We start from the raw sequence: 13,852 nt of genomic DNA on the forward strand, positions 1-13,852 counted from the left end.
GTTTTAAAGTGTTTGAAGTGCTGAAGTGAAAGCACTTCAAAAAATGTAAGTATGAAAAAGTTATGGAAGTTTAAATTTACAGTAAATCAAATATACTGTACTTAATATTTTAATTTTTTTTTATAATATATGTATTTTACAAAATATTTTTTACTATAAAATCAAAGCCATATATCTAACCAAGTTGTGTTCCAAATTTGAAGTTGATATCACAAAAATTGAAGTTCCCATGAGATTTTGTTTAGGCGTAGTACCAAAAATAGCCACCGGGTGACATACATTCCCTTGAATTTAATTATATGCATTCTGCCATAACAAATTAATACATTTCTGTCCAACTATCACTTCTGTCACAAAATATGGAACCTTGAGACTCAGACCTTTCTGACAATATGTGTTTTGTCAAGATTAGAAAAGGTTTTGATCATGCATTATGAAACATGACGACGCCCAAAATTGCCCAAAACAATTTAGAGTACCGTTTCTATGGTAACGCAACGTCCAATTTCAAATCGTGTGAATTCTGAGTTCGTAAGCTTTCGAATGATACCTAATTTATGATAACTACTAAAATATGTGATGTATAAAAAAAGGTAATAAAATAATAAAGATAATATTATATTTTATTTTAGATTTTAGAGGATAATATTATTTTATAATTTTTTATGGACAAATACTAGTTTATATATTTTGGTAAAAAAATTATGTAGATTTTTTGAGGTGCACTCTTGTCATAAATGAATCTATTTTTGTTCCTACATAATTTGTAACAAAAAACAGTGGCAAAATATCTATTTAGGAGTCTTAGAACTTTCCAACGATATATAGTTTGTCATGATTAGATTAGGATTTAATAGTAATTTAGTGCAGTAAAACTTAGGCGTCCCGGTGACAGTTAAGGGGTTAATAATGTTCTCAAAACAGCACAAAAAACATCGTTCATGGAAACTTTCTCCTGACACATTTTATTGGACGTTCATCTGACATATTTTAAGTGTTACTATTAGTTTCGGAATGTTCAGAGAACATTTAAAAGTAACATTCCCATAATGTTTGAAGAATGTATGTTTCTTTAACGTTCACATAACCAAGAAAAACATGTTTTTAAAGCCCCCCTGTGGTGTAAATCCAGCTTTTAATGTAGTTTATGTGTCTATGTGGTGTTATTAATATGCTTTAACACAAACCATGTGTAAATTCATAAGTCGACAGCATTGCTGAGTATTTCCTCCTCTAAACTGCAGTGAACCAAAGACAGTCTCAAACACACGCTTTGAAATCGCTGGTGTTTCTGACGTCACAAACTACCTTGTAACCAATCAGATCAACGTGTGATCATCAACCAGTGGATCTCTGAGCTGAGTGAGTGAGTGGAGGCGGGGCTCATTTGCATATTCATACAACCGTGCATACCAAATGAGGCAAGGGTGTCGAGTTACATTCAAGATATTTTAAGGCATGAATAATTTTTTTTCCAAGTAAAAAACACTTAAATATGTAATTTTGGTGATCAAAGGTGAGTTTTAAGGGATAAAATGATTGACTACAGGAGGACTTAAAGACATTTAATAAACTGGACATTTTGAACGTTCAGAGAAAATTCTAAAATAACGTAATGAGAACGTTACCAAAACATTCTTAGAACATATTTTTGTATAAAAGTGTCTAAAGGCCCGTTCACACCAAGAACAATCACTATAAAGATAATGATTACTATATGAGCATCAACACCAGTGGACGACATCGCTCTGTTTAATTCTCAGTTTTGTTGTCTGTCGCTTTAAATGCTCGAGCTCTCAAAGCGTGATGTTGCTCATATAAATATCCTAGTATATGATACAGCTTTCATTCTTCATGTCAATCCTATGGGTAGTTGACAAATGGCCAAGAAAAAGTACTTTTTTTTGGAAAACATAACTTTTTAAGAAAAAATACATATATTTATGGAGTATGAAAACTGCAGTTTCAGAAAATAGTAGTGGTCACTCATTTTGTCAATGACTTCACATATTTTTTTCACGTTTTCACTCAACAGTACTGTAAATGTGTCCTATGGTGTGACATTTAAAAAGTACTAAGAAATTATATTAAATAACATAAAAAAATACTTGAGACAGAATTGTTCACATTCTTAAAGTGATATTTATTTTACATGAAAGTACTAATTAGAATCATTTTCACCATGAATAGATGAACTTGATAAACTTTTCCCTACGAATGTCTATAAAACTTTTTCGCCAACCTTACAAAACTGTTTGAAATTGTACGTATCTAAGAGGAGATATTATTGTAACTCCCCTAATGCCAAACTTCACTCTTTTTTTAAAAGATATTTTAAAATAAATATTTTTCTGTTGTTTTATGTTTGTCACACCATAGGAAAAAACGTCACACCAAAGGACACAGATAGTCATTGCATAAAAAGAGTCAGAATATATAGTGATTATTGTAACAATTATAAAGGAGGACATTTGTTTTTTTTGTTGAAACTTTATCTATTTGTTTTAATAGCTTCTTAAGGAGGTCTTGTCCTATGGTGTGACATCTGTGTCCTATGGTGTGACAGGCCAAAGTGTCACATCAAAGGACATTTCCTGTCACACCAAAGGACATTTGAGCTTTTGTGGCTGCTAATAACCATGCTAATACTAGCTGAACTGTCATTAGCAATTGGCATGATACATTTGCATAATATTACATAGAAATATTACCTAAAAATGAAATGTAGGGGTGTCACACCAAAGGACAAAAAAACTTAACTTCAGTGGTCTGAAAACATAGTTAAATATTTGAACAATTCTGAGAGAAATACTTACCATGTGCACTGCTCATGGGCTTCATAGGGGTCTTCAGTCACATGACCTTGAATGGGGTCTTTCAATTAAATGTAGTTGTCCATGATATTGCCCAACTTAATATCAGGTTATTGCATAACACCAAAAGACTTTTTTTTTTCTGTGACAAACTTTATGAAATTCCTACACTTTTAGAAATGTATGTATAGGAAAAGTGATGGCCACTTAGTGAAATAGACACTTGCACAATTATGCCAGGAGTGTTCATTAAGATTTTTAAACATTATTTTCTTAATTTATAAAAGTTAATATTTATGAAATAATTTTGTCTACCGTCACACCTTAGGACGATTTTGAGATTTGGCTCAAAAACAACAAATTCATGTAAAACAAGAAAATGTTTAACCATTTACAGTATTCTAAATTATGAAAATGTGAAATAGATTATTTTTTATCTTCTGTGACGGTGAAAAAGCCACGTCACGTCAACTACCCATATATTCATGAGAAAAATAATCAGTTTGAACAAGGAAACTATCTTTGTCATAGTATATCCTTTCAAAGGTTAAAGTTACCAGTCATTGCATGTGCTGCACTTTATAAGTATCATTTTGTTTTATTTATTTTATTTATACATTCATCTTTTTTAGAAGTTGAAAGGTAATAAAGATGTTGTTTGATAAGTGAGATCTATGATTGTAGTCCTTAAAAAAACAAAAAAAAGTAGTGCTTGAAAAGTCCTTGAAAGTCCTGGAATTACATTTGACATTGTCAAGTCAAGTCTTACATTGTCTGTATGAACCCTGGTTATAGTTGTGGTGTGATCTCTGCTATTCTTTCATATAACTATCATTATAGTCATCGTCCTTGGTTTGAACGAGCCATAACTCTTTCACAACATGTTTCCGCAGGTTCCTGGCCAAGTGTGTGCAGCTTTCTGTTCCCACAAGTAAACATGGAGACATCATGCGCGTGTCCCAGCAGTTCAAAGCTGAGAGTAATAAATCCAAACAGGGCAAGAAGACGCTCGAGTCTCTAGAGGTGATGAACGGGTCGAGATGATCATTCGTTTTGTTCGTGACATAACCAGACATTTAAGGGGTGGTTGATTATGATTTGACTTTTCTAACTTTAGTTAGTGTGTAATGTTGCTGTTTGATCATAAACAACATCTGTAAAGTTACGACACTCAAAGTTCAGAGCAAAGGGAGATATTTGCTTTTAAAGAAATCGCTTTTTAAGGACTACAACAAACGGCTGGTAGAGACTACACCACATTCCTCCCGGGTTAGTGACATCACTAACCCTAAAATTTACATAAACCCCGCCCCCGGAACACGATTTATAGATTATCATTATCAAGACAGAATATGCTAATCAATGACTAGAAGATAACTCCACATCAGCTTCATAAACTCATCAACGAAATGTCCTGTTGCTTCTACATGTTGTCACTTCTTCTTGAGTCTCTCCATCATTGTCTGACTCCGGTTTGAACATAAAAGGCTAAAAGTTTTTGAAATTGTCAGTGCATGTGTGTGTGAGGTAAAAGGACACAAGCGGTTGTAGCTCCGCCCCCTGTGCCGGGAGCATCAGCTCATTTGCATTTAAAGGGACAGAAACAAAATCTGTGTGTTTTTGCTCACCCTCAAAATGTGACAATTTTAACATGCGATATAAAAATATCTGTGGGGTATTTTGAGTTAAAACTTCACACACACACTCTGGGGACATCAGTGTGAAAAGGGCATTATACCACCGCTTTAATTTGACATTTGTCAAAATAATTCCACTTTGCATGGATACGCGGAAGCGCTAAAAAAAAGAAGTGTATTATGAATTTTTAAGGCCAGACGGGCCTTATTGAGGTCAATTTGTAAAGGCTACACGCCTGCGCACATATATTCAAATGCGCACACCTATAGACTAAACACTTAATACGCATGTGCACGCCGTTTACACATATTCACGTTTTTGAAGTTTGCGCAGGGATAACTTTCTTTTTATTTTTATTATTCAACGCCTGTACCTTGGAACCTATTTAAAGGTTTGCGTTCTCGAGCTCAAACACTGTTTCGGAGCGCATTAAGGGTTTTCTGTGAGAACGGTGTGTGTTAGCGACCCCTAAGTAAATAACTAATAATCTTTACAACAGAAGTGAATCAATCAAAACTAACTTTATCTGGACAATAACTTTATTCTAGATCTGCTGTAAAGCCTAAACAATCTCTGTTACTGTAATCTCCTATTATCACTGTAAAGCTGCTGTGAAACGATCTATATTGGTTAAAGCGCTGTATAAATGAAGGGGACTCGACTTGATTAACGTTTGCGTGTGCTGGATCTGTTTAGGAGAAGATGCGCTCGGTTGTCGGCACTCTGGAGGAGATGGAGGTGAAGATGGAAAGTTTGGAGGAGAAATGCAGGATCATGAGAAGAAAACTTGAGGATGAAGAGGAAAAAGCACAGGAGGTTCAAGCACACTTCAGTGATGTCATGACACAACCCAGCAAGCAATAGCCGTCATTTCACCGTCTATATTAACTATAGACCCGATATAGTCCGGCTATGAGTAACACGCCAAAATAACCTTGAATTTATAATAATAATAATAACTTTATTCTTATATAGCGCCTTTAAAGCAGCTTCTCAAGGCGCTTTACATACTAGAACAAGCAAAATTAAAATACAGCACTACAATAAAATACAATACAACAATACAACAAGATGCAAAAAAAAAAAAAAAAAATCAAGTAAAAGCTAACCTAAAAAAATGCGTTTTTAAAAGAGATTTGAAATTACTCAGACACTGTGCATCTCTGATATTTGGAGGTAGAGCATTCCAAAGCCTAGGAGCATAGGATGAGAAAGCCCTGTCCCCCACAGTACGCAATCGAGTCTGTGGGACTGCCAATAGACCAGCTTGTGAAGAGCGTAAATGACGCTTAGGTGTGTATAAAGTTAAAAGCGCAGACAGATACTGAGGTGCCAAACCATGCAGTGCCTTATATGTGAGCATAAGGATTTTAAAATCAACTCGGAGCCTGACCGGGAGCCAGTGCAAAGATTTGGTAAAGTTTTTGCCAAGATAACTTGCGAGATGTATGATATTCCATGCAAAGTAAACAGTGATTACAAGGTTTTATTTCTTTGACATGTTATCTAATTGATGACTAATTTTAGCCTAGACATCTCTTTTAAACGCTTAAATTGCTTGCTGGGAACTGGTTTCACTTGAACAGCTTGTATCTGTGGTTTAATCATGGCGTTTGACTCTGATCTGTTCCAGTTTCTCCAGCTGTCAGAGCAAGCGGTCCTGCATGTTCCTACTGTATCGTCTCGCTCTGCCGATGAGCCGACGCTACAGGTACGTCACGCCTCACTTGAACATAAGTCGAGTTTACTTTTGAATAAGTCATATTTCAAGGCAAGCCAAGTTTATTAATATAGCACATTTGGCATACACTATGGCAATTCAAAAGTGCTTTACACAGAAAGGAATTAAAATTATCACAAAATTAAAACAGTTATAAAAGGAATTAAAAAGAGATATATGATACAGTTATAAAATTAATTAAAGCTGCAAGCAGCATTTATCGGGGTTCAAGCAGTTAAGGCCTTTAAGCACACAAGCATCAAAATACATTAAGTTTTATTTAGCAAGCATTTAACAACTGACATAATAGACGGAAAAGACCATTTACAGCCAATACAGGCAGTTTACCATGGGAAAAATATGGTTTTAAAGCTTTTTAACAGTTATAGCGCCACCTTTGGTCCGATCTCCATAAAATTTGGCATGCTTGTTAATGATGTTATGTCACATATGCTCATCAATTTTTGTGAGGTTCTGAGTTTTCCTTTGGGATTTATAGGCTTTTGAGTGTATTTTGCCACGCCCCCTTTTCTAAATGACCCTGTTACAGCCACCCAAATGCCAAAGTTCAACTTTTTTTCGATAATTATTGATCTAGAGAGTCCAGAGAATTGTCCTAGACTGGTTTGGTTCCGATCGGGCCAAAAACCAGGGACTAGTTCGCAAAAGTAGGTTTTGGACAAAATCCGACATAGCAGAAAATGTTCCCTGCCTACATCCAAATCGGAGATAGCCATGTTGTCCGCCTTGAGCCAAGGATTCCAACGATATAAGACACTTGATCCTGGGACAAACGGTCTAAGAGTTATGAGCAATTTTGAACTTTTGGTTGCTGTAGCGCCACCTATGGGCCAATCGGGGTCATACTCTGATAGGTTGTCCCCAAATTGAGGCCTACCATCTGGCCAGGTTTCACATCTCTAGGCCTTACGGTTTGTCCTGCACGATGCGTTTTACAAATCCTTACAATTACAATAGGGTTTCAGCATTTCATGCTTGAACCCCTAATAAGAATGGAAGCTTTTTGCCAGTTATAGCGCCACCTATGGTCCGATCTGCATGAAACTCGGCATGCTTCTTCACCATGTTATGACACATATGCTCATCAATTTTTGTGAAGTTCCGAGTTTTCATTTGGGATTTGTAGGCTTTTGAGTGTATTTTGCCACGCCCCTTTTCTAAATGACCCTGTTACAGCCACCCAAATGCCAAAGTTCAACTTTTTTTCGATAATTATTGATCTAGAGAGTCCAGAGAATTGTCCTAGACTGGTTTGGTTCCGATCGGGCCAAAAACCAGGGACTAGTTCGCAAAAGTAGGTTTTGGACAAAATCCGACATAGCAGAAAATGTTCCCTGCCTACATCCAAATCGGAGATAGCCATGTTGTCCGCCTTGAGCCAAGGATTCCAACGATATAAGACACTTGATCCTGGGACAAACGGTCTAAGAGTTATGAGCAATTTTGAACTTTTGGTTGCTGTAGCGCCACCTATGGGCCAATCGGGGTCATACTCTGATAGGTTGTCCCCAAATTGAGGCCTACCATCTGGCCAGGTTTCACGTCTCTAGGCCTTACGGTTTGTCCTGCACGATGCGTTTTACAAATCCTTACAATTACAATAGGGTTTCAGCATTTCATGCTTGAACCCCTAATAAGAATGGAAGCTTTTTGCCATTTATAGCGCCACCTATGGTCCGATCTGCATGAAACTCGGCATGCTTCTTCACCATGTTATGACACATATGCTCATCAATTTTTGTGAAGTTCCGAGTTTTCATTTGGGATTTGTAGGCTTTTGAGTGTATTTTGCCACGCCCCTTTTCTAAATAACCCTGTTACAGCCACCCAAATGCCAAAGTTCAACTTTTTTTCGATAATTGTTGATCTAGAGAGTCCAGAGAATTGTCCTAGACTGGTTTGGTTCCGATCGGGCCAAAAACCAGGGACTAGTTCGCAAAAGTAGGTTTTGGACAAAATCCGACATAGCAGAAAATGTTCCCTGCCTACATCCAAATCGGAGATAGCCATGTTGTCCGCCTTGAGCCAAGGATTCCAACGATATAAGACACTTGATCCTGGGACAAACGGTCTAAGAGTTATGAGCAATTTTGAACTTTTGGTTGCTGTAGCGCCACCTATGGGCCAATCGGGGTCATACTCTGATAGGTTGTCCCCAAATTGAGGCCTACCATCTGGCCAGGTTTCACGTCTCTAGGCCTTACGGTTTGTCCTGCACGATGCGTTTTACAAATCCTTACAATTACAATAGGGTTTCAGCATTTCATGCTTGAACCCCTAATAAGAATGGAAGCTTTTTGCCATTTATAGCGCCACCTATGGTCCGATCTGCATGAAACTCGGCATGCTTCTTCACCATGTTATGACACATATGCTCATCAATTTTTGTGAAGTTCCGAGTTTTCATTTGGGATTTGTAGGCTTTTGAGTGTATTTTGCCACGCCCCTTTTCTAAATGACCCTGTTACAGCCACCCAAATGCCAAAGTTCAACTTTTTTTCGATAATTATTGATCTAGAGAGTCCAGAGAATTGTCCTAGACTGGTTTGGTTCCGATCGGGCCAAAAACCAGGGACTAGTTCGCAAAAGTAGGTTTTGGACAAAATCCGACATAGCAGAAAATGTTCCCTGCCTACATCCAAATCGGAGATAGCCATGTTGTCCGCCTTGAGCCAAGGATTCCAACGATATAAGACACTTGATCCTGGGACAAACGGTCTAAGAGTTATGAGCAATTTTGAACTTTTGGTTGCTGTAGCGCCACCTATGGGCCAATCGGGGTCATACTCTGATAGGTTGTCCCCAAATTGAGGCCTACCATCTGGCCAGGTTTCACGTCTCTAGGCCTTACGGTTTGTCCTGCACGATGCGTTTTACAAATCCTTACAATTACAATAGGGTTTCAGCATTTCATGCTTGAACCCCTAATAAGAATGGAAGCTTTTTGCCAGTTATAGCGCCACCTATGGTCCGATCTGCATGAAACTCGGCATGCTTCTTCACCATGTTATGACACATATGCTCATCAATTTTTGTGAAGTTCCGAGTTTTCATTTGGGATTTGTAGGCTTTTGAGTGTATTTTGCCACGCCCCTTTTCTAAATGACCCTGTTACAGCCACCCAAATGCCAAAGTTCAACTTTTTTTCGATAATTATTGATCTAGAGAGTCCAGAGAATTGTCCTAGACTGGTTTGGTTCCGATCGGGCCAAAAACCAGGGACTAGTTCGCAAAAGTAGGTTTTGGACAAAATCCGACATAGCAGAAAATTTTCCCTGCCTACATCCAAATCGGAGATAGCCATGTTGTCCGCCTTGAGCCAAGGATTCCAACGATATAAGACACTTGATCCTGGGACAAACGGTCTAAGAGTTATGAGCAATTTTGAACTTTTGGTTGCTGTAGCGCCACCTATGGGCCAATCGGGGTCATACTCTGATAGGTTGTCCCCAAATTGAGGCCTACCATCTGGCCAGGTTTCACGTCTCTAGGCCTTACGGTTTGTCCTGCACGATGCGTTTTACAAATCCTTACAATTACAATAGGGTTTCAGCATTTCATGCTTGAACCCCTAATAAGAATGGAAGCTTTTTGCCATTTATAGCGCCACCTATGGTCCGATCTGCATGAAACTCGGCATGCTTCTTCACCATGTTATGACACATATGCTCATCAATTTTTGTGAAGTTCCGAGTTTTCATTTGGGATTTGTAGGCTTTTGAGTGTATTTTGCCACGCCCCTTTTCTAAATAACCCTGTTACAGCCACCCAAATGCCAAAGTTCAACTTTTTTTCGATAATTGTTGATCTAGAGAGTCCAGAGAATTGTCCTAGACTGGTTTGGTTCCGATCGGGCCAAAAACCAGGGACTAGTTCGCAAAAGTAGGTTTTGGACAAAATCCGACATAGCAGAAAATGTTCCCTGCCTACATCCAAATCGGAGATAGCCATGTTGTCCGCCTTGAGCCAAGGATTCCAACGATATAAGACACTTGATCCTGGGACAAACGGTCTAAGAGTTATGAGCAATTTTGAACTTTTGGTTGCTGTAGCGCCACCTATGGGCCAATCGGGGTCATACTCTGATAGGTTGTCCCCAAATTGAGGCCTACCATCTGGCCAGGTTTCACGTCTCTAGGCCTTACGGTTTGTCCTGCACGATGCGTTTTACAAATCCTTACAATTACAATAGGGTTTCAGCATTTCATGCTTGAACCCCTAATAAGAATGGAAGCTTTTTGCCATTTATAGCGCCACCTATGGTCCGATCTGCATGAAACTCGGCATGCTTCTTCACCATGTTATGACACATATGCTCATCAATTTTTGTGAAGTTCCGAGTTTTCATTTGGGATTTGTAGGCTTTTGAGTGTATTTTGCCACGCCCCTTTTCTAAATGACCCTGTTACAGCCACCCAAATGCCAAAGTTCAACTTTTTTTCGATAATTATTGATCTAGAGAGTCCAGAGAATTGTCCTAGACTGGTTTGGTTCCGATCGGGCCAAAAACCAGGGACTAGTTCGCAAAAGTAGGTTTTGGACAAAATCCGACATAGCAGAAAATGTTCCCTGCCTACATCCAAATCGGAGATAGCCATGTTGTCCGCCTTGAGCCAAGGATTCCAACGATATAAGACACTTGATCCTGGGACAAACGGTCTAAGAGTTATGAGCAATTTTGAACTTTTGGTTGCTGTAGCGCCACCTATGGGCCAATCGGGGTCATACTCTGATAGGTTGTCCCCAAATTGAGGCCTACCATCTGGCCAGGTTTCACGTCTCTAGGCCTTACGGTTTGTCCTGCACGATGCGTTTTACAAATCCTTACAATTACAATAGGGTTTCAGCATTTCATGCTTGAACCCCTAATAAGAATGGAAGCTTTTTGCCATTTATAGCGCCACCTATGGTCCGATCTGCATGAAACTCGGCATGCTTCTTCACCATGTTATGACACATATGCTCATCAATTTTTGTGAAGTTCTGAGTTTTCATTTGGGATTTGTAGGCTTTTTAGTGTATTTTGCCACGCCCCTTTTCTAAATGACCCTGTTACAGCCACCCAAATGCAAAAGTTCAACTTTTTTTCGATAATTAATGATCTAGAGAGTCCAGAGAATTGTCCTAGACTGGTTTGGTTCCGATCGGGCCAAAAACCAGGGACTAGTTCGCAAATGTAGGTTTTGGACAAAATCCGACATAGCAGAAAATGTTTCCTGCCTACATCCAAATCGGAGATAGCCATTTTGTCCGCCTTGAGCCAAGGATTCCAACGATATGAGACACTTGATCCTGGGACAAACGGTCTAAGAGTTATGAGCAATTTAGTACTTTTGGTTGCTGTAGCGCTACCTATGGGCCAATTGGGGTCATACTCTGATAGGTTGTCCCCAAATTGAGGCCTACCATCTGGCCAGGTTTCACGTCTCTAGGCCTTACGGTTTTGTCCTGCACGATGCGTTTTACGAATCCTTACAATTACAATAGGGTTTCAGCATTTCATGCTTGAACCCCTAATAAGAATGAAGGCTTTTTGCCAGTTATAGCGCCACCTATGGTCCGATCTCCATGAAACTCTGCATGCTTCCTCACCATGTTCTGACACATATGCTCATCAATTTTTGTGAAGTTCTGAGTTTTCATTTGGGATTTATAGGCTTTTTAGTGTATTTTGCCACGCCCCTTTTCTAAATGACCCTGTTACAGCCACCCAAATGCAAAAGTTCAACTTTTTTTCGATAATTAATGATCTAGAGAGTCCAGAGAATTGTCCTAGACTGGTTTGGTTCCGATCGGGCCAAAAACCAGGGACTAGTTCGCAAATGTAGGTTTTGGACAAAATCCGACATAGCAGAAAATGTTTCCTACCTACATCCAAATCGGAGATAGCCATTTTGTCCGCCTTGAGCCAAGGATTCCAACGATATGAGACACTTGATCCTGGGACAAACGGTCTAAGAGTTATGAGCAATTTAGTACTTTTGGTTGCTGTAGCGCTACCTATGGGCCAATTGGGGTCATACTCTGATAGGTTGTCCCCAAATTGAGGCCTACCATCTGGCCAGGTTTCACGTCTCTAGGCCTTACGGTTTGTCCTGCACGATGCGTTTTACGAATCCTTACAATTACAATAGGGTTTCAGCATTTCATGCTTGAACCCCTAATAAGAATGAAGGCTTTTTGCCAGTTATAGCGCCACCTATGGTCCGATCTCCATGAAACTCTGCATGCTTCCTCACCATGTTCTGACACATATGCTCATCAATTTTTGTGAAGTTCTGAGTTTTCATTTGGGATTTATAGGCTTTTTAGTGTATTTTGCCACGCCCCTTTTCTAAATGACCCTGTTACAGCCACCCAAATGCAAAAGTTCAACTTTTTTCGATAATTAATGATCTAGAGAGTCCAGAGAATTGTCCTAGACTGGTTTGGTTCCGATCGGGCCAAAAACCAGGGACTAGTTCGCAAATGTAGGTTTTGGACAAAATCCGACATAGCAGAAAATTTTCCCTGCCTACATCCAAATCGGAGATAGCCATTTTGTCCGCCTTGAGCCAAGGATTCCAACGATATGAGACACTTGATCCTGGGACAAACGGTCTAAGAGTTATGAGCGATTTAGTACTTTTAGTTGCTGTAGCGCCACCTATGGGCCAATTGGGGTCATACTCTGATAGGTTGTCCCCAAATTGAGGCCTACCATCTGGCCAGGTTTCACGTCTCTAGGCCTTACGGTTTGTCCTGCACGATGCGTTTTACGAATCCTTACAATTACAATAGGGTTTCAGCATTTCATGCTTGAACCCCTAATAAGAATGAAGGCTTTTTGACAGTTATAGCGCCACCTATGGTCCGATCTCCATGAAACTCTGCATGCTTCCTCACCATGTACTGACACATATGCTCATCAATTTTTGTGAAGTTCTGAGTTTTCATTTGGGATTTATAGGCTTTTTAGTGTATTTTGCCACGCCCCTTTTCTAAATGACCCTGTTACAGCCACCCAAATGCAAAAGTTCAACTTTTTTTCGATAATTAATGATCTAGAGAGTCCAGAGAATTGTCCTAGACTGGTTTGGTTCCGATCGGGCCAAAAACCAGGGACTAGTTCGCAAATGTAGGTTTTGGACAAAATCCGACATAGCAGAAAATGTTCCCTGCCTACATCCAAATCGGAGATAGCCATTTTGTCCGGCTTGAGCCAAGGATTCCAACGATATGAGACACTTGATCCTGGGACAAACGGTCTAAGAGTTATGAGCGATTTAGTACTTTTGGTTGCTGTAGCGCCACCTATGGGCCAATTGGGGTCATACTCTGATAGGTTGTCCCCAAATTGAGGCCTACCATCTGGCCAGGTTTCACGTCTCTAGGCCTTACGGTTTGTCCTGCACGATGCGTTTTACGAATCCTTACAATTACAATAGGGTTTCAGCATTTCATGCTTGAACCCCTAATAAGAATGAAGGCTTTTTGCCAGTTATAGCGCCACCTATGGTCCGATCTCCATGAAACTCTGCATGCTTCCTCACCATGTTCTGACACATATGCTCATCAATTTTTGTGAAGTTCTGAGTTTTCATTTGGGATTTATAGGCTTTTTAGTGTATTTTGCCACGCCCCTTTTCTAAATGACCCTGTTACAGCCACCCAAATGCAA

The 13,852-nt window shown here is 39.3% G+C and overlaps 1 protein-coding gene across 2 annotated transcripts in view; it reads left to right on the top strand.

Moving 5' to 3' along the window:
• The window catches only part of cenpq (centromere protein Q), a 31,196-nt gene that overhangs the window by 9,834 nt on the left and 7,510 nt on the right, over positions 1–13,852 (top strand). For both annotated transcript variants that reach the window (XM_082163934.1, XM_082163933.1), the window contains 3 exons: positions 3,707–3,836; positions 5,148–5,267; positions 6,085–6,162. In XM_082163934.1, the coding sequence (XP_082020060.1) occupies positions 3,707–3,836; positions 5,148–5,267; positions 6,085–6,162 (328 nt within the window). The remainder of the gene's footprint in view (positions 1–3,706; positions 3,837–5,147; positions 5,268–6,084; positions 6,163–13,852) is intronic.

Source organism: Leuciscus leuciscus (assembly GCF_965113295.1).
Source record: "Leuciscus leuciscus genome assembly, chromosome: 3".
In the NCBI taxonomy this organism is placed as follows: domain Eukaryota; kingdom Metazoa; phylum Chordata; class Actinopteri; order Cypriniformes; family Leuciscidae; genus Leuciscus; species Leuciscus leuciscus.